General features: G+C 36.6%; 1 protein-coding gene across 1 annotated transcript in view; it reads right to left on the bottom strand.

Moving 5' to 3' along the window:
- Positions 1–21,884, bottom strand: part of neto1l (neuropilin (NRP) and tolloid (TLL)-like 1, like) — a 101,273-nt gene that overhangs the window by 27,279 nt on the left and 52,110 nt on the right. The window contains exons 5-6 of the mRNA XM_082183541.1: positions 963–1,004; positions 737–864 (exon numbers count right to left, since the gene is read on the bottom strand). Of these exons, the coding sequence (XP_082039667.1) occupies positions 737–864; positions 963–1,004 (170 nt within the window). The remainder of the gene's footprint in view (positions 1–736; positions 865–962; positions 1,005–21,884) is intronic.

The following is a 21,884-nucleotide window of genomic DNA, read 5'->3' as shown; positions in this document are numbered from 1 at the left end:
GGGAAAAAAGAGCAGTCCAATCTTTTTCACTGTTACTGTAACATAAAAATGGAAAAAGACTGAAGCATTAATTAATATTTTGATACACTTAAAAATAATGGTTCCAAAATGGTTTTCACAGTGATGCCATTTAGGGAACAGTTCTTAAAAGAACCATTTTTTTATTGTGAAGAACATTTTAAAAATCTAAAGACCCCTTTTCCATTATAAAGAACATTTTGTGCAATGGAAAGGTTCTATGGATGCTGATTCTATTTTTAAGAGCGTAGTGAGACAAGGACAGCTGTAAACTGCTCCACTGGCAACAGTGCCCCAATTATAAAACCAAATCTGACCCCAAATAAACTGGACTACCTGACTTTTTCCACATGAACACTTTTCCTTTGATTCTCATCTGCCATAGAAACAAAACAACGGCAGCCCTGCGAGAGCTCATTCTGCTGTATGTCATGCGCCCAAGAACTGCCACATTTTTATCCTCAACAGAATTCCACCTAACCGCATACAAATCCGCCCCGAGATGTTTTCACAATGGCCGCATAATGCAAACGACTGCAAAACAGGAATCCAAATGTTGAAGTGCTAGGCGGTTACTGCACAGCTTGAGGCAGATACAAGCTGTCATGTGTCAGAAATGTGGCAGGCTGGGTAACACAACGACAACAGGGAAACAACTGGAGAGTTATTAGACGAGAGCAGGGGAAGTTGGGACAGGGTCTGACTGCGGGGGACTGACCTTGGAACGAGGAGGGGCACGGATGTACCACTTGCAGTCCACTGCCTCTGTCTGCAAGGCTTTGCCGTCTTTGGTGATCTGCTGCGATTCAATGATGCCTTCAGGTCCTCCCATCTCAAACTCACAAACTATAGTGGAGGAGACATAAGAAGACAGATTACGGAAAATGAAAAGCCATAGATATATTAATATGTAGGGTGCTTATAAATGAATGAATAATACCCACAGGGAAGAGGTTTGGGGACTCCTACGTCTTTAAAGTCAGGATCTGAAAAAAAGAAGAAGCAAGAAAATAGGATTTAAAATATAATTCAGATGAGTGATAAATATTGTGCTGTGTTATATCAACTGAACCATTTAATGTACAATCAATGTGTACGTTGAGATTGATCAATAAGATATGTGAACTGTTTAATAGTTTTTGAAATCTCGCAGTTGACGTTTCAAAAATGATGCAGAGTTGCAGTTTGAACAGGAAGGAAAGTGGAATGAACAGGAAGGAAGCATTCAATAAACAGAGATTAGACCGCTCATTTAGCAATATCTTCCAGTATATTTTTCATTTCACTGCTCTATAGAGGCTTGTAAAAAAAATTAAACATGTTTGGCGAGCTGTCTGTAATGGAGGGGCTTTGAAACCACCTATAGAGAAAACGGTGTAGTTGGTTTTTGGTTAAATACCTGAAACAAAGTTAGTGGTTAACAGAAGCTCAAGTTTTATTGTACAAATGTGAAGGAATTTAAATTAATCATAACTAACATTTCTTTTTCAATTGGCATTTATATGCTTTTGAAAACTAAATGTCCCCAACACTTGGGTGAGAGTGTGTCTGAATTTGTGTCTGGGTTTCCATGTGATCAATAATGCTCTCAAGACCAAGAACAACAGTAACTCACACTCTTGCAAACTATTCTAACTCAAACTTTCCAATTTGTAGATTTTATATAAAGATTCAAAAGTCGGAAGCTTAATCATGGTGATGTTTAAGACATGCATCTGTGGTATAGTTTGTTCATAGCCTAACTTATAGCTTTTACATGTGGTGACTGTATAATTAAGTTTATTTGTGAATATGATCTTGATTAACAAAACGTGCACGAATCTTAATTGGAAAATCCTATTGAGTTTTTCTCGAGAGAACCAGGGTGATGTGAGCTTTCGGGTTGGCCTGAAAAAATACGTTCTCCCTGCACCACTTTAAAAAAAAAAAACACTTCAGTCTAAACAAATAATAATGGAAAGCCATAATCTAAATTGTATTGATCCAACCTGTTGTTCTTAAATAACATTACACGTTAAAGAACAATTTAGACTTTAACCTGCTGTGGAGCATCATTATGTAACCGTACATTCAGTGAAATCTCCTCAGTTCCCAGTTGACTCAATTCTTCTCTTAGTTGAATTTCTTGGTTTTCAAATGCACTTTAGTTTAAAAAAGTACATAGCCTATTCAAGTCTCTGAAGAACCACATGTATTGCAAATATCACACTCAGTCTAACAATAGTGGTTAAGAGCAGAATTTATAATGCACAAGACATTATTGTATATCCAACAATACAGTCTCATATAGCCAAACTTTTTTTAAAAAGTGGTCTTCACTGCAACTTATTCTGATCAAGAACCGCCCACTTAAACCATCCAATTGACATGTAAAGCAACCAATCACTGTTAGTTTTGTTTTTAAGTGCATTTAAGGGTAGAATTTGTTTCATAATAATAGGCTGGAGCTAAAAAAAAAAATATTAAAACGTGACAAAATAACCTTCATGAACATTGTAGAAACAATGTAAAGACAAAGGGAAATGTTTAGATCCCAAAGTAATAAGTACTGATTATTTTACTGACATAACTTTGAAAGCAATGCAAAATATACTATGCCTGGGAATACAGCTTTTCTGGTTAGATCTGATTCAATTTAGATTCAGATTCCAGACTGATGCAAACCGATAACTCTAAATTTTTTAATTAACTAAAAAGATTGCATTTTTTTTTTGTGCAATAAGAATCAAATGTTCTGTGGGATGCTTTATGTCAAAATGAATATCTACAATCTCATGCTTCAATACAGCCCTACTCTTTATCCTAACATAAATGAGCATAGTCTATCAGAAGCGGCATTTTGCTATGCAGAACTAATAGGTGGGCAGTTTAATTACTCTCACCCCTCTGTGATTAGATCGGCTTATATTTAGTATGGGTGATATTTCGCTCTGTGATCCCACCGTTCACTCTGATATTCATACATGGACAGAGACGATGGCATTTACAGAAGCGAATCTCATTGAAGATGACTTCTCTTAGAGAAGACACACATGTATAAATATACACATACAAACGCACAGAAAAGTCTGCACCCATTAAGAGAGGATTGGATTGTACCTCAGTTATCTTTATATGAGAGACTGATTGATTTGTGGATTGATCTGGTGAAAAATCCTGATTTATTTCTCTCATTCTCATTTCACCCTCCTGTGAGCACTTATGTGGGTCACTGTGTGTGATCGCAGAGGACACCCATCACTATTATGACATATTCACTCCTATTTTGGAACACGGACATGTGGTTCCTGGCAATATGAGACCTTTTTTTTTATTACAAGTCCACTTATAATGCATGTCAAGGTTTCTTACAGCAAAAACAGTTCTAATTTAGTTGCATTACCACCTCGATCTCTGTTGTGATTGGCTAATCTTTGCGTGCCAGAGTTGCCTACATTGTCCTTATTAATTTGGGGTCAAGGGGTCAGGGTAGTTAGCAAGCAAATTTATCGTGAAGGTTCTGTGCAACCCATCTTTGTTTAACATTTCACACATTACACATGTTGCTCAACATCTACACTGAGGATTCAGATCAGGCCTTGAGGAGAAAAGAAATAATAAGAAAGAATACATTACAGAAATAGGGTATTGGAAGAAAGAGCGAGTGTGTGTGAGAGAGAATCGCCATATCAAAAGCGATTAATTGGCAGAAATAAGATAAAATGGCAGATTAAAGAACAGAACAGTGTGGAAACTGGAACTGGGTTCTGCCACTTACATTCAAAACTTGACTTATTGCTCTCAATCAGTGTACAGTATATACATATTCACACAGTAGAATATTGTGTTATAGTGCAAAATACACAGGGAGTCAATTCTATAACCGAAATGACTGCCTTAAAGGGACAGTTTTTAGATCGATAGTGTGACCCTAATGTTGCTTCTCTATACAGTACTTATTCAAAATAAAATTATCAGTTGAAGCCACTGTTGGTTAATTCAGATTTGATGGATGAACTCTGGCCCTCTTTGTCGTCGCTCATTAAATAGCATTTCGGTAATTAAGATAAGACTTTCTGTTGTTATGTGATTTTATGATCATAGAGTATACCCTAGTCACTATGGTTACAGGTGTTTTTTTTACTATCTTTAGCAAAAACTGAAAAAGAGATTGATTACTCATTCATTACTTAATTTTTTTTACAGTTTTTTAGTCATTGTTTAGTTTTACTTCCAATATCCTTAATAATAATTAATTTAATATTTTGTCATGTCATATTCATTCCATTTATTTTTACTCTAAAATGGCATTGGATAATTAATATTAAGCATATCAACATTTAGCAAAAACAAAATTGTGTTTTACACATGAGTGTATCAAACCTACAGAGTTGAAAGTCAGCTTTTTGGTCAAATGTTTATGGACTCTGTGTTTTGATCATTGGTCTGAATCCGATCTGGATGTAATCTTTGACAAAAACGTTTTGTTGTTTTCTCAAAATGTGTTTTTTTTATTTATGAAACTTACCCACATTCAAGTGTCTATAATAAAATTATGTATTAAGCTAGAAATATATATATATATATTGTCTAAAAGCAGAGGCTCTGTTCTTTCTTTTGATATATTGCATGTTTAGATATTCATAAAAAAATTATAATAAAAAAAACCCCAAAAAACGGGGGCCATGAAATTGTTTTGAAAATGGTAAAAAATGCTGGCGGTGACTGGCAACGTTCAAAAATAAATAAATAAAAAATACGCTTTCGGGGAAAGAGTTAATTTTTATTTTATTTTTTAAATGCAAGCGAAGGTCTCAAGACTTAGAATTAGGCATGCATACTTGATAAAGTTGCCTTTGACTTCTACAGTCTATACTTTGAGTTTAAGTTAATAATTTGATACAATACACTTACTGTCTACATATATGTTTTTACATTGTAATTATATTGTTTAAAAACCTGCATGTAATTACAGCTGTAATCAATATCTATAATTACATCCATAATTACACTGTTGACCTTTCCCTTTCCCGTAATCCACCTGTAAACCTAATCACAACACCAAACCTGTCCCCCGCATCCCATCTCAATAGCAGCAAAAGTGTTCTGCAATACATGAACAACACAATATGCACATTGCACTAATAATTAAAAAAAAATTTTTTTAAGTACATAGAAGGTAAAGACACCTAATAACCACGTATACATACTCCAGTAGTGATTATATATTTTTTCATTAGACTTAATAGATTATTTTTTCGTTTTGATTGACATCTTAATAAATCTTATTTTTGTCAAATTATGTATCACCTGCAACATAATGACAAGCTATAGTGTGCGCTTCCACAAGCCTTAGGCTACGTTCACACTGCAGGGCTTAATGCTCAATTCCGATTTTTTGAAAAAATTAGATTTTTTTGCAAGGCCGTTCACATTCCCAATTAAATGCGACCTTTTGTGATCTCCTGTGTGAACGTGAAATGACCCAGAAGTGACCCGCATGCGCAGAAGAGTACTCAACGGTCAACGACGTCACTTGTTGGTTGCGGAAGTAGCTAAACTTTAATTGTGATTCTCTCTCTCACACACACACACACACACACACACACACACACACACACACACACACACACACACACGAGCGCGCGCAGCGACCGTTACACAAGAGCCAGACAGCAGCCGCTGACCTATCTAATATCAGATTCAGCACAAATAAGTTAACATAACGTATATATAATGGCCGTGGGCTTTTTTATGTATTTTTTTTTTTATTAACGGGCTCGTCGAGGTCGACCCGTTCGGCAGATTTATCTCAGCTCGACGAATATGCAGTCCGTTTTCAAACCGACGACTACTTCAACGCAGGATTATGACGTTTTTCGCGTATCAATGACGTGCGGGTCGGATAAATGCGACCTGGCCGTTCAGACTGAAGTCGCATTTGAAAAGATCGGATATGTATCGGATTTGGGACCACATACCCAAGTGGCCTGGGTCGCATTTGAAAAGATCGGATCTGTGTCGTTCAGACTGTCATGAAAAGATCAGATACAGGTCGCATAGGGGCAAAAAAATCGGAATTGGGTCGTTTCAGCCTGCAGTGTGAACGTAGCCTTAGACCATTCAAAATGAACAAGTTGGACTAATGCTATAGAAGGCCAGTGTCTTCAAACTTAAACTAGCCACTCTTTCTAAGCATTCCAAGACAAATCCTCTGAAACATTTTACCTGTAACAATACAGCGATCAGTTAGAACAACACTGCGGAAATAAACCACAGCCTTGTTTTGTTGTAGAAACTGACTGTTACTCTCCTGCTCACAGTGTAATCAAAGGTAGCTGCCACCCTTTATTTCGGTTTCCACAGAAGATGTGGATCCTTTCTTTTAGCAAGGGAGTAAAGAAAGGCTGCTTGAGTGTAGGGGTGTTATCTGATTGTACTTGTCTGTCATCCTCCTTATTCTTTATCTGACAATCTCGTGAAAGAGTAGCACCGACACTGTTTACCCACCCACAGCGTAAGCGGCGTGAGCCGAAGGGAAAGCTGCTCTTCCCTGTGGATGGGCTGCTGTAAAGTTGAAAACACCCTTCTGTCCGTTCAATTCCCCTTGCCAGAGATCTGACGCCTATCTGAGGGTAAACCAGGGGCAATGGGCTGTCAATCAACATGAGAGAGAATGTGGCTGCTTCCAAACAGCCAAGATTTATAAACACTGTAGTAGATCAGTTAGAATATTACCACTTCAAGAATCAATAAGGCATAAGCAATAAAGTAAATGTGTGTGTGTGTGTGTGTGTGTGTGTGTGTGTGTGTGTGTAGGTAGGACCATCGCAGAAGCAACAACTTCTGTATTTGTGGGGGTAGATATGGATGGAAAATTCAGAGTGGCAGGAAGTTAATGAAACAATGACCTTCAGGTCAAGAGAGCTGGTTGCTGGACTGATTTATGATTTGGATGTGGCATCACTTAACCCACAAGGTCCAGCAGACCCCATGGGATCAGTCTTCAGCCATAGTCACATGTAATATACAGGATTCCTCTAAAGGTTATCTAAAGGCATCTATCATCAAGAAGAATGAGGGAAAAGACACTCATATCTCTAAATGTGAGATAGGAGATATGAAATTACAATGAATATGTAAAAAGGATATAGGCTTTCTTTTGTGTGGTAATTCAACGTTACCACTTCAACATCTGCATAGCAGGTAAGGTGCCTGATTGTATTTGTTATCTCAGATACAGATTTTAAAAATTGAAAAGACTTGGGTAACAAAAGCACAAAACAAAAACAGCACCATTTATAGATTTATTGTTAAATATTATTTCACAGCAAAGGTCTGAACAGATGGATTGAACTGAACAATTGATTGTCTCAAAATAACTATAATAAAATATATTGCATGGCTAAAAAAAAAAAAAGAAAAAAAAAAAAAGGAAAATTATTTTGTACATTTTCAGGTTGACACCTATACACGTGTGTGTGTGTGTGTGTGTGGTTCAGGTATTCCGTTGTGGGGACACAATGTCTCCAAAGAAAGTAGGCTAAGCAGAAATCTTTGACCATGTGGGGAAATTTTTTAATCCCTATAAGGAAAACAGCTTATAAATCATACAGAATGATGTTTTCTTGAAAATGTAAAAATGCAGAAAGTTTTCTGTAAGGGTTGTTTTTAGAGGGTTAGGGGATAGAATATACAGTTTGTACAGTATAAAAATCATTATGGAAAGTCCCCATATAACATGGAAACCCAACGTGTGTGTGTGTGCGCACACAAATTAAAATAGTTTAAATAAATAATGAAAATATAAAAAAGGGAAAAGTAACAATTATTTTATTTCCAAGCTGACAACATGAAAATTGGTAACGTATCTCGCTGGTTAACTATAGTACGATGCATCGTTTGAAGAAATCAACTGTTTCCCGAAGCAGTATTGTCATAAAATGAGTCTTTCGACTATGTTGGTTAATGATGTCACGCAAGTGGTGGAGTAATAACTTCTTTTAATTAATCCATTTGAGTTCCAAGATCTTTTGCTATAAATTACAGACATGGCATCTGAGGACTACTTCTCATTTTTCTCAGTTATTTTGCTTTATTTTCTGATTCAATCATAGACTCCTCCATGTGTGAGCATGTGTGCATGTCCTGCAAAATTTGTCATGCAAACAAGAAACTATGATTCTAACCACAGGTCGAGGGCTGTCATTCCAACCACACAACTTTGCAAGGCTGTTTGCGAATTTTCGTTGGAACCATGGTTTCAGGAAACACCAACTCATTGAACTACGCTGAAAACGACTGACCTTGCGACCATAGTTGACTAACAATGGCTGAATAAGAGTATTGATGTCTGAATATAGAGTATTCATTTCTTTATATATGACTCCAAACACATTTCACTACACTGTGCAGAGGCTAAACGAAAACTTGCCTCTACACTTGTCATTGTCATGACAGTCAGCAGACTCAATCTGCCGTACACTCTGTCACTCAACAAGCGGCAGACACATTGAACTGATTCACCATTACCTGCAAGATTCAATACACTGTGAATCATATTTAGGTATATTACATATTTTAAAGGTATATCTTGCATCAGATGCTCGGTTTCCACTACAGAGAAGGAAACCTAACTAGGTTTATAACTGCATTCATTTATGATCAATGATTCTGGACCACGCACCGCTTTTCATTGATCTCTGCTATAGAAAGATTTTTGGAAATAAACAAAACATCACAGGTTACGACTGTAACCCTGGTTCCATGAGAAGGGGAAAGAGACACTGCATCTAGTATTGACGCTATGGGGAAACGTTGAGGCACGTCTAAAAAGCCAATAATCATTGGTAGACGGCTAGATTATTATCCTTCTAGAGAGAATCAAGAAATAACAGAGCCTCTTACTTCAAATTTATAGCCATGAGTGCCTTCAACTCCCTCGGGAGCTAAACGTGCTTCATGCAAACTGTAGATTTTTCTCCTTCAGGAGAAAATCAAGGAAGAGTAGAGTTCTTACCACAAAAATGTAATGCGCTTATCCAGCTCCCTCGAGAGACATCTTACATGCACATACAAACAAACGACTCCTAAAGATAAAAAGTTGATGCTGTGTAACTCAGGTACTCCTTTACATTCACGGGTGCTCCGTGTGTGACATCATGGACTGCCGTCTACCAATGATTATAGGCTTTTGTTTACACGTGCCTCAGACACCGGTCACGTTCCCCATAGCGTCAATACCAGATGCAGTTTCGAATTTCCGCTACGAAAAGGAACTAACCAACATCAGAGCTAAAAAGAGATAGTTATCAGTGTTCAGGTGCTTTCAGAAGGATTTATGATACCAAATGCATCAGATAATGGAATGATAGGAATGGTTTATCAAAACTGTAAATGAAAAACAACTACTTGAATTTACTTTATAAAACAGAAATGCAGAGGAAAAATATCCAAAAATGCTACACTTGAACTTCTACCCATGAGCACACACACTCACACACATTGTCGTGATTTACTAGGGAATTCTCACACCCAGCATAAATCCTGCAGATTTTTTTCACAGTTATAAAGCACTGTGAGAGGACAATATGGAAGCTGTAAATCCTCTAACACTGAAACCATGACCTCTGTAAACAACGTCCTCAGTATCCTAAGCAGGCATAATCTGGCTAAGAGGAAACACTATTATATAGCATTTCTTGCCTCGTCTGTCATCAATGGGAGTGTGTGTGTGTGCGTGTGTATACTGTATGTGTATGCATACTTCCAGATTACACCAGAATACTTCCAGATTCCCCCAGTGCTTGTGTGCAGCCTTGGTTTGTAAACCCTGGCTTAGACTATAATCTTTTGAAGATTACAGTATTTACCCATAACAACCTAAAGGAGATTTATATTTCTTCAGCCTTGAAAATGGTGCCTGCCAAGATATCCGTAAACTGTGTGAGGAAGTCTCGTAAAAATACACATGCGTAATGCTCAGTCAACATAGTGTCAAGACATGTGCATTGCTAACTTGTGTTTGACTTCAATTCCTTCGAAAAATTATTCTAGAGTGCATCAGCGCAGCATCTTGCTGTCTTTAAAGAAACAGCCGTTGGATACAGCTTTCCTGTAGCTCAGTGGTAAGAGCATTGCGTTAACAACGCAAGGTTGTGGGTTCGATCCCAGGGGATAATGCAATGTAAGTCGCTTTAGATAAAAGCGTCTGCCAAATGCATAAATGTAAATGGATAATTGGCAGACGTTCAAACACCATCTCGTACCCAAAAGGACACGTACAAGAGTGTATAAATTGCTTTTAATTTCAGTGTGCTCATAATAGCAGTTATAAACCAATCAAGATTATCCAATTGTGGAGTAGCTACTGAAAAGACCCCATTTCCCATTCTGCTTTTTCCAGGTGACATTTAAATAAGCAACTGATTAATATCTTCCAAAGTGCTAAATTGGTAGATCGAACTAATGAATGAATCCAATTAATCAGCCAATCCCCTGCTGGAGGCGGTACCACATCCTCTCGGCTCTGCCAGACTCGTGTCCTCTGTCTTATCAGTGTTGCCTGATGGCAAATGCTGCAACCTGCCACATAAATGCAAGCATGCACACATAAACACATGCGTCTATCTCTCTCTCTCTCTCTCTCTCTCTCTCTCTCTCTCTCTCTCTCTCTCTCTCTCTCTCTCTCTCTCTCTCTCTCTCTCACACACACACACACACAGGCATTTGGAGTAGCATGCTGGCATATTCTCATTCTTCCTGCAGTGTATAGCATGTATACTGTGCATAGTATGGACATTTTCAGCATAGAATGCCCTGGCAATCTACAACAATAGCCAAAATATGCATTGTACAACAGAGTACAATGCATGCAAGAACACATTCCACACTGAAATTGCCTTCCATTTCCATTTCCCACTGTGGCGAGCAGAACGAGGCCGAGGGCCGTGAGAGAACGGTGCGAGGCCGGTGACTTGATTAATGATGAGCGACACCTGCGCGACGCACCGGTCTCGTATCTCTCACGGAGGAGCCGAAGCATACAAGGAGGAGCGGCGACGTTGAAGGATGAGAGAGCAACAGGTCTGGGCTGGGTTTCCCGAAACCTTCTTAACGCTACGTCGTTCTTAAGTTACACCTTAAGTTGTACCTTATCGTTAATACGTGTTTCCCGAAACGTTCTTAGTTAAGTATACCTTCTGTAAGTCATACGTTCGGAAGGTTGGTCTGGACCACTCTTAGCTTTACCTTATCACTGTTGCAGGTCTATATGAATATAATTCTGAAGTTATAATACTCCCCAGACAGTTTTCAATTAGGCTAATTCAAGTGTTTTCATGCAAAGAATAAAATGGTCATTATATGGTTTGTTGTTAGATTTTTTATTATATTATACAATAGTACATCAGCTGCCGAACCATTAAAGGCTTAATAGTCTGTTAAAAGGGAATGATTGTGGTGAGGAGTTTGCTCAAACTATGGCAGCGATACAGCGAATAGTTGTTCTAAAAGATGGCGCCGTCAGCGGAGCGCTTTCAAAGGCCAGTGAAAGCAGACTGTCAGGTAAGTCCTATTCGGACGCTAATAGTTCATCATGACCTCGTACGGTATTTTAAACATTTACAGGGTTAAGTGATTTTATTGTCGTTCTAATCCATAATGTCAGTCTTTTTTCTCACCCAACCCGCGTAAAAATCCCTGGCCAAATTGTTTTTTGACAAACAGTCGTGTTGGAATTTAATTGCCGTCTGAATCCACATCTCTGACTTTACAAGAAGAGATTCAAAATTCACTGTTTAAATCCTTTTTGATCACTACCGAGTACCGTATGTAAGATGTACACTTTTATTACTGAAATGCTGGAAAGTATTTACAAGAACACTATTTCATCGCAGCTCCACCTCAGCGAACAAAAATTAGATGAAAGCACGAATTTTTTTTTTAATGGTTATTGTGGCAGCAATATATAATACAATTTTAAAATATGTAGGCTAGGCTATTATAGGCTATTATAGTTTGGATAATTTTTTTATAATATCCCATGAGTCCTAATAAATGCAATTTCAACTATTTCTGAAGTGCTTCTTTTATAAAGAACACCGCTTTCTCACATAACGCAGTGAAGCAGCGCCTGGACGAGAGAATAATTGATTCTCGAGCCATCGATATCAACCAATTCAGCACCGTCGCTACGGAGAGCACGTTGCACGTAAGAAGGTATATCTTAAGCAGCTTTCTAAGATATAGTTCGGGGAACACGCCTAGTAATGGTATACCTTTAGTTATACCTTAAGAGTCTTCGTAGCGCGCTAAGAGACAACGTTATCGGGAAACCCAGCCATGGACTTTACGTTGTGTTTTGTTTCTGTTTTATTATATGTGGCAACAGTCATCAGTGAGGGGCTGCTGCCATTACTTTCGTTTTGTTGTTTATTGATTTTATGATTATAAAACTTTGAGAACGTTCGCCGGTTCCCGCCTCCTTCTTCCCATTACAACTTTGCTACAACTAGTTTTAACATCGTTTTGTGATTCACTATTTGATCGGACTGGCAAAAGTTTTTTTATTTTTTTTATTACTGTAAGTCAAAATAAAATAAAAAGTAATAATGTATATAACATTTCATTAAGATGATGGTATGATAACTCATATGCAATGATCATGATGCCATGTGACAAAAAAGGAATAGTTGCCTAATGTTACATTTACTGTTTTTAAAGAACATAAGGTGCTATATTCCATTCCAAACATAGCCAAAAATGTACATAATTTAATGCATACTGCACTGCATATATTGTATTTTGATTACTATATTCCATTATGTATGCCTATAAATAAAATATGCTATATATGCACTACCATTCAAAAGTTTTTTTTATTAGTATTTCTCTGACACTGCAAGGAGGCAATACATTTATTAAAAGTGAGAGCAAAGACATGTATAGTGTTACATAATATTTCTATTTCAAATAAATGTTGTTCTTTTCAACTTTCTATTAATCATAGAATCCTGAAAATAAATGTATCACTGTACATTAGAAATGTTTTTTTTATATATATATATATTAGAAGGATTTCTGAAGGATCATGTGACACTGCCCCTGAAATTCATCTTTGCCATCACAGTAATAAATTACATTTTAAAATATATATATATTTAAAAACAGTTATTTTAAATTGTAATAATATTAGAAAATATTACTGTTTTAATAAAAAAATTTGCCTTGATGAGAATAAGAGACTTCTTTCAAAAACATTACAAATCTTACCAACTCCAAACTTTAAACGATAAAGTGTATAAATAGTAAGGGAAAGATTATGCAATAATAAACATTTCATTTAGTAGCAAATGGGTCATTTTGCATTTTTAATTCAATTTTATCCTATAAACTTGATCAAGGAGCAGTTTGATTAAATAATGAGATGTCAAACGTCATGTTGAGTGCACATTCTACCTTGTGTACTGTCTTAATACTGCAGATTTTAGCTTTATATACTGCAACATTTGCATACTGTGCAAAGTATTATTTATGCATGTGGAAAAAAAGGTTAGTGTGATTTAGTATCAGACAGTATATGAAGCACATTAAGAAAAATAATCCACTTTGCTAGAGAGAGAGAAAGAGAGAGATAGAGAGAGAAAGTGTAATGGTGCAAAACAGTTCTAAACAGTCATTAGTGATGATATTTACTTCAGGGTTCATCATAATGTAAAAGCTGTACCAAGCTCTACCAGACTGTGTCTTTGGCAAAGAGTTGCTGTTTGGATTGTGTGATATATTTCCTGCTCATCTTCTACCAAAGTCAATCATGCTTTCAGCTAAAGTAAGATCACATGTTTAAACTAAAGGGGACCTATATGCCCCTTTTTTCAAAGTCTTGATTTTGTTTTTGGGGTCTACTAGGTTTTCATGTCTAAATGTTCAAAACACATTACCTTTCACATATTTTACATCATTGCAGCACCTCTCTTCCCAGTCTGTCAGTAACGCTCTGGGGTGCGTTTCCCAAAAGCATCGTTAGCCAACTATGTTCGCAAGTTCCGTCGTTATCAGCATAGTTCAACATTCGCAAACAGCATCGCAAAGTTGTGTAGTTGGAACGACAGCTCTCGACCTGTGGTTAGAAGCATAGGTTCTAGTTTGCATGACATGTGGACTTAATAAATTCTTATCTTGAGCAAAATAAGCAAGATGACACTCAGTACGACCTGTGTCTTTTATTTAGAATACATACAAATGTCATTTTCGTCTTTTAGTTTGTCAAGAGATTTAAAGCACCGTTTTTGAAGAGTGCGCATGTGCGAACGTGCTCTAGTGTGTAAGAACGAGCCTATGATTGTATCTGGAAATAAAGCTAAATAACTGAGAAAAATTAGAAATAGTCCCCAGATGTCTGTAATTTATAGCGAAACATCTAGCGTTAATTCGATCTCAAACAGATTCATTAAAAGGAGTTATTACTCCACCACGTGCGTGACGTCATAGAATAACGTGGTTGAACGACCACTTTGCGACAATACGGTTTCAGGAAACAGTCGTGACTGGCTAGTTGATTTCTTCAATGATGCATCATAAAATGGTAGTTAAGCAGCGAGTTACGTCGTTGTTCGGGAAACGCACCCCTGTTTAGTTCTCTATGAAGCCCCTCCTTCTGAAAAGCATGCTCTGATTGGTCGGCTCGACAAGTGTGTTGTGATTGGTCAACCACTTCTAGCGTGATTCAGAAATGTAATTCCCCTTACCATAACCTTGAGTTTCAACACTACTAACACAACTCAAACAGCAACATTACTCTAAATAAAGTTGAAAATGTAAAAAAGTAGTTGTGTCCAATCGATTAATCGCAATTAATCACATCTAACATAAATGTTTTTGTTTACATAATATGTGTGTGTGTATATATATATATATATATATATATATATATAAGTATATTTATATATATTATATGTGTGTGTCTGTGTATATTTACATATACACACATATACAGTATGTATAAATATATGTGTGTGTATCTACAGTATATACACATACAGACATACATGTAAATATAATATATAAATATAATAATATATACACGCACATATATTATGTAAACAAAAACGTTTTATGTTAGATGCGTGTAATCGATTTGACAGCACTAAAAAAATCTGAATAGGACACCTTTAAGACAGCAACCTCCAAATCCACATATCTACTAAATTACACCAAAACCGCACTGCTACATTCACAAGAACCATAACAAGCGCCTTTCACTGCATTAAAACCGCATGCAGCAGAAGCTGGAACGTTCTCGGCTCATTTTATTCCACGTCTCACTGGGGCTCAGCTTTATTGCTTTCGACAGAGTGACTCCTCATCAGAAGAGAATAGGTGTCCTCCCTGTCATTGATCAAGCTGTTAATTTAGCAGGAAAGTGCTGGAGGGGCCACAGTTTGGCATTCCTATTTCCTGGAGTGTAGCTGAGGACACATATTGTGTCTTATACCGATCGATGCCGTCCACCTTTCACATTGCTCGGAGTGAAACTCTGACGAGGCAGTTGTACACATGCTGACATTTTGTTTAAATAAATGCTTTCCAATAGCTGCTATAAACACTGCTCACATTGAGCTATTCATTTAATAAATCAGCACGATACAGTAGAGCTCTTTCATTCTAGTAATAGTAGAGGTCTGGGACAGAGCCGAATCTCAAATTTGATTTCGAAAAGAGGTAATTAGAGCATCAGATAGCATTTCGAGACTTTGTACTCCACAGAGGGTTTTCATTTTCGCTGATTCGCTCACTTCAAATATGGCAACACGCTGTTGATGCATTCATCTAGATATTTGCATTCTATTGATACAGAGCTCATCTGACTGCAACAACAAACAAATGAACATGCTTCAAATGCAGAACAGACAGGCTTAACACCTCTAATCCTTTAAAAAGAATCCCAAATGCTTTGTTTGAAAAGTTGAAAGGGAGTATAAAGATTCAGCTTTACAGGAGCTGCTGATGTCTTTTAGTAAGAGTTTGTTGATATTAAAGTACCAGAATCCCTTAGCACCGTAACTTCTGTGCTAATGTCCGACTCTCTTTTGCGGATTGATGTGTGGAATTTAAAACGGACTTGATTAATTGAGTGTTTGTGCAAGAGGTTTTAATCTGCTCTGGAAGACTGCCGCGCTTGGCTCTGGTAAACAGAAGGCTTTCTCTCAGAGCGTGTGTTTGTCTTCAGAGAGGACACCGCATGACTTACTTAACTCCGCTGTGCTGCCGAGCGGGTTACATCGGTTCATGGATTCCTGCATAGACGAGCTGCATGAAGCCACACGTTCTCAGAAATCATCAAAATGGTCAGAAAGATTCCTTAGACCACCAAAAGGTGACAAGCTCTCTCAGCACAGAGATTGTTTTGTCAGATTTATGTGTTATGTAATAAAAATCTATACAATCAGCTGAGAATCTCTATAGGGTGACGGCATTAAATGGCATTTAAATGCATAGATTTAAACTAAATTTATAAACTAAAATTAAAATGTAAAATTAAAATTAAAACTTACATTTAAATATTATCAATAAAAATATAAAACACAACAATGTAGATCATAAATAACTAAAGAACAAAAATAATGATGAACAGCAGAAATCGACTATATATAAATATTCTGAAAATATGATATATCATATCGTTTTTCAGAATATTTATATGTGTGCGTGACTGCGTGACTGCGTGTGTGTGGTCTAGGTAAACCCTAAATTAGGGGGACAAAATGTCTCCAAAAAGATGTCAATATCCCAAATGACATTGAAAATGTAAAAATGCAGAAGTTTTAAAAAAAATTGGGTAAGTTTAGGGGTAGGGTTAGTGTAAGGGAATATAATATACAGTTTGTACAGTATAAAAATCATTATGTCTATGGAAAGTCCCCATAAAACATGAAAACACAACATGTCTCTCTCTCTCTCTCTCTCTCTCTCTCTCTGTGTGTGTGTGTGTGTTTGTGTGAATATTTGTTTCTCTTGTTAAAGGTATACATTTCATTTCTTTACATCATATAGGTTATAATACATCAATTTTACATTACAGTTAAGTTATCATCTATGGAAATTGCTCAACAGGATAGAAAAAAAATATATTTTTAATAAACATTCTCTGAAAACAAGCCTTAATGTCTTTTTCAGTTTTTCTTTGCAAGTACATTTATCTTCTTTCAAGAACGTTAGAGATATTCCTCTGTAAAACAAGGCAAAAAGGTACTGATTAATGATTATTTACAGTGACCAGCATCACAAGCTGGTGAGCAGCAGTGCTGGTGGATTCAGCGGGGAGAGATTACGCTATTCATGATTATGAATCATTGGGAAAACAGTGAAAAGAGCTCTTTGCCACTCAAACTTCCTTTATTTAAATGCCATGAAGTGGCATTATTGAAATCAGCTTCAGCTTCAGCTTCAGCTCCAACGAATTAGACAAACCAGCTTTCTGTTGTCTTTCTATAGTGGCCAAAAATGCTTATAACAGACAATTAAGTGCATCATTCCCTCTTCCTCCCTGCCCACTCTCCAACTCTAATTAAAACATTTAATCTTACCAATTTAGCGAGTCAATGCATCAGAATTGAGTTCGCAGAATGTTGTGGGTAAATGTGCAGCAAACAGTTCCAGATAAGATCAATAAATGACTGAATTGCTGACTTTAATTTGTGCACGGTGTGCTAGACATGCAGATACTTATTTCACTGGATGCATTAACCTATAAAAATAGGCCTGCCTCAATTAAACACAAATATCACCATCCCAGAATGATAAAGATACACTCTTGACGTCAACCGCTGGCAATGTCGAATCTATATAAAAGCAGTAAGTTTAAGGCGTCTTTTTAGACACTGTCAAGTTAAAACACAAAAAGCCCAATTATGCTTCACTAAACCTAGTGTCAAAATAAATAAAGTGCTTCACTATAAAAACTATTTATAGAAACAGGCTTATGTTTTCAATCTATCTGCTTTAAAACACAATTACACGCTACTCTCACCCATCTCTGAACAGAATGTCAGCTTATGTTTTTCTTTTCAAACAATTTGATGAAGCTCAATAACTGGTGTAATGGACCGTGACCAGGTGGTGTCATGCTGCTCATCATTAAATAATGGAATATCACAGCGCTTTAATAAAACCTCTCATGAACCTCCTCATAAATTGTCATTGCAAAATAGTCCTGCATACGAACACAAACACATGCATTAAAAATAAATGTTTTTTTTTATTACTCACCCTCATTTCATTCCGAACGCATATGACTTTCTATCTTCCATGCAACACAAAAGAAGACATTTCCAAGCATGCAGAATAATGTTGCCCTTTTCTCTGCAATTGCAGTGAAGGGACTGAAGCTTTCCAGCTCCAGAAAGGATGCAAAAGCACCATAAAAATATATAAAAAATATAAGCACCATAAAAATATATAAAAAATGGACTGTATGATTCTTGGTGGTATATTCCAAGTGTTCTGAAGCCATACGATAGCTTTGTGACCCTCATTGGCATGATAGTTCATTAGAGATGTATCCTAAAATAATCAAGTTACACATTATTTTAAGGTTTCCATGTTACAATGTAATTAAACATTTAATTTAAGTACTGAGTAATAATAATTAACTGCATGTACTTCTAGGGTTAGGATTAGGGTTTGGTTTAGGTTTAGTTGCATGCAATTATGCATCATTTACAGTTATAACTATGTAACACCTTGTGTTATCAAGAATCATTTTATTTAGTCACATTGTTTAAACAGTTCACAGTACCAATCTGAATGATTTGTTCACAAATCAAATCCTTGGTTCTTGATTCAATTCACTGACTCGATTCAGTAGCAGCAGTGTTATTTTAGTATCATTCATATACTTTTAGAGTATTATTTAATCTTTTGAATTAGATTTTTTTTTCTCCAAAAAATATATATTTTCAGTTTTAATTTTAATTTAAGTTTTAGTAATTTCATTATGTTCTTTTTTTTATTTTCTATTTCTATTTAGGTTTATTTTCTATTTCAGTGTTAGTTTTAGCAATTTTAAAACCTTAAGTACTTAAACTTATTTTATTTCAGCGAGTTGCTAAATGCAAGTTTAAAAAAAACTAAACGTTTTTCATCTAACGTTATTATTTTTAATTTATTTTTAACATCATTTCAATTATCAAAACAATCATGTTTAAATAGTTTTTTTCATCAAGTTTTTAAGGAATCTTTATATACATTTTTGATGGTTTCTCATTCAAAGCAATCATATGACTTTAAAGAATGCGCACAAGTTGTACTGTTTTTAATAACTCTTTTGTGTTCTTTTGATGCTTTAATGTTTGAATCCTCATCCACTGTAAATGCATGGAAAATAAAACATGAGACATGACATGAGTAAACGATCTTCTTTTTTGAAAAATCCTAATCCTTGAATCTCACTTAATGCTGAACTTAACAGGCACTGCTAAAAAGTCAATATATCATTCAGACAAAAGAGTATGATCCCTGGGCAGTAACTTTCTGAATAGGAACGTGATGAAAAAGATAATTCACTATTTAGAGAGAGAAGAGGAGCTCACAGTTTCTCACAGTTTTTCTAGACAGTGTTGATCAAAAGTTCAATGCACAGGCCTGGTGCAGGTCTTCACTTCTGAAAAGTTTGATTCAGATCAAAAGAGCGGCTTTCACACATTCCCACATGTGGACTGCAGACAGATTTATCAATAAACTTTGACGTCCAGAGCAGGATTCGTGGCTCAGCACGGAGGAGCCAGTGCACAGAGGATAAGTCAATCGCAATCTGGATACTCTGCCCACTGTTTTATTAATTTGATCTATTTTATTTAGGGAAGACGTTTCTGTTTCAAGAAGTTTGGACTCTTTGGCATACAACTGGAAGTTCGGCATACTTATACCACAAGGTTTTGACTATAATCATTAGATCTGGTCTACCTTACACCTGGCTAGTACCGGGTTGGATCCCCCTTTGCCTTCAGAGCTCCTTAATTCTTTGTGGCATAGATTCAACAAGGTGCTGTAAACATTCCTTAGAGATTTTAGTCCATATTGATATGATAGTATCACGCAGTTGCTGCAGATTGGTCGGCACATCATTGTCATATTCAAGAAACAGGTTTGAGATGATTTTAGTTTGTTATCCTGCTGGAAATAGCCATCAGATGATAGACACACGGTGGTTATAAAGGGATAGACATGGTCAGCAACAACAAAACTAGACTGTGGTGTGTAAACGATGCTCACTTGGTACTAAAGGGCTCAAAGTGTGCCAAGAAAATATCCTACACCATTACACTACCAGCACCAACCTGAACCGTTGATACAAGTCAGGATGGATCCATGCTTTCATGCTGTTTACGTCAAATTCTGACTCTACCATCTGAATGTTGCAGGAGAAATCGACACTCATCAGACCAGGGAGCGTTTTTTAAATCTTCTATTCTCCAATTTTGTTGAGCCTGTGTGAATTGTAGCCTCAGTTTCCTGATCTTAGCTGACAGGAGCGGCACCCGGTGTGTCTTCTGCTGCTGTAGCTCATCTCTGCTTCAAGATTCAACGTGTTGTGAGTTCAGAGATGTTCTTCTGCACACCTCGGTTGTAACGAGTGGTTATTCGAATTCTAGCTCGAACAAGTCTGGCCATTCTCCTCTGACCTCTGGCATTTTTTGCCCACAGAACTGCCGCTCACTGGATATTTTCTCTTTTTCTGACCATTCTTTATAAATCCTAGAGATGCTTGGGTGTGAAAATCTCAGTAGATCAGCAGTTTCTGAAATAGTCAGACCAGTCCATCTGGCACCAACAACCATGTCATGTTCAAAGTCACTTAAAACACCTTTCTTCCCCATTCTGATGCTCAGTTTGAACTTTAGCAAATCATCTTGACCATGTCTACATGCCTAAATGCATTGAGTTTCTGCGATGTGATTGGCTGATTAGACTTTTTAACGAGCAATCGAACAGTAGTACCTAATAAAATGGCGAGTATCTATATCTATATATATATTAAATCATATAAAAGTTATAATATATTATAAAAAATAATAATAAAATAGTAATAACTGACAGAAAGAACACATAAGAACATAAAAAATTTCTCTTTAAAATGTGGATTTCTACATGGACAAAAAATAAATAAATATGTTGCTGCATGAGAAATGGTTTAGTAGAACAAATGTAGTCTGAACAGAAAAAAACACCATGCATGAAATCACATCCATGTATGTTTTGAAATATGAGTAAAATCTGATTTTTGTAATGAGATTGGAAGTGTTTTCTGTTGCTAACCTGTATATGTAACCTATATATAAGCAATAATGTCTGCAGGAGTGGTTGAATTCAATCATTGACGCTCACCTGTGGAATTTATACGCACCGAACAAGCAAACAGTTTCAGGCACAGCATATGTGACTGTGTAAATACAGTAATCCCTCAGATGTTCGTGTTGCTGATGCTCCTTATGAGTTTAGCACAGCAGGGGAGATGACGATGCTTCAGCCATCACCATAGCAACCTATGTAGATATTGTATACCGGATATCGACAACAAACAAATCTGATTACAGCACTTACAAAATGACAGTCGGTAATAAAGTTGTGAAAAATTAATTGGATTTCTGTGCAATGTGAACAAAGCCAAGGAGAGTGAGGTGGTGAAATCAACAAGATATCCGTCTCACTCAAGTCACATTTCTCAGAGCCGCCTCCTCTTATCATCTTATCATTAAAGAAGGCAGAACAATAGCTCATTTTGAGAGCCTGACACATTAGAAGCAGAAGCGAAGGAAATAATTTCAATGGATTTCCTCAGGGAATGCGTAAATAATAGCTGTTAGTCTCATCCTACACGGTTGTGCTCA

The sequence above is a fragment of the Leuciscus leuciscus genome (genome assembly GCF_965113295.1).
Source record: "Leuciscus leuciscus genome assembly, chromosome: 11".
In the NCBI taxonomy this organism is placed as follows: Eukaryota; Metazoa; Chordata; class Actinopteri; order Cypriniformes; family Leuciscidae; genus Leuciscus; species Leuciscus leuciscus.
The sequence above is the reverse complement of the archived record's forward strand: the minus strand, read 5'-3'. Positions and strand labels throughout refer to the sequence as shown.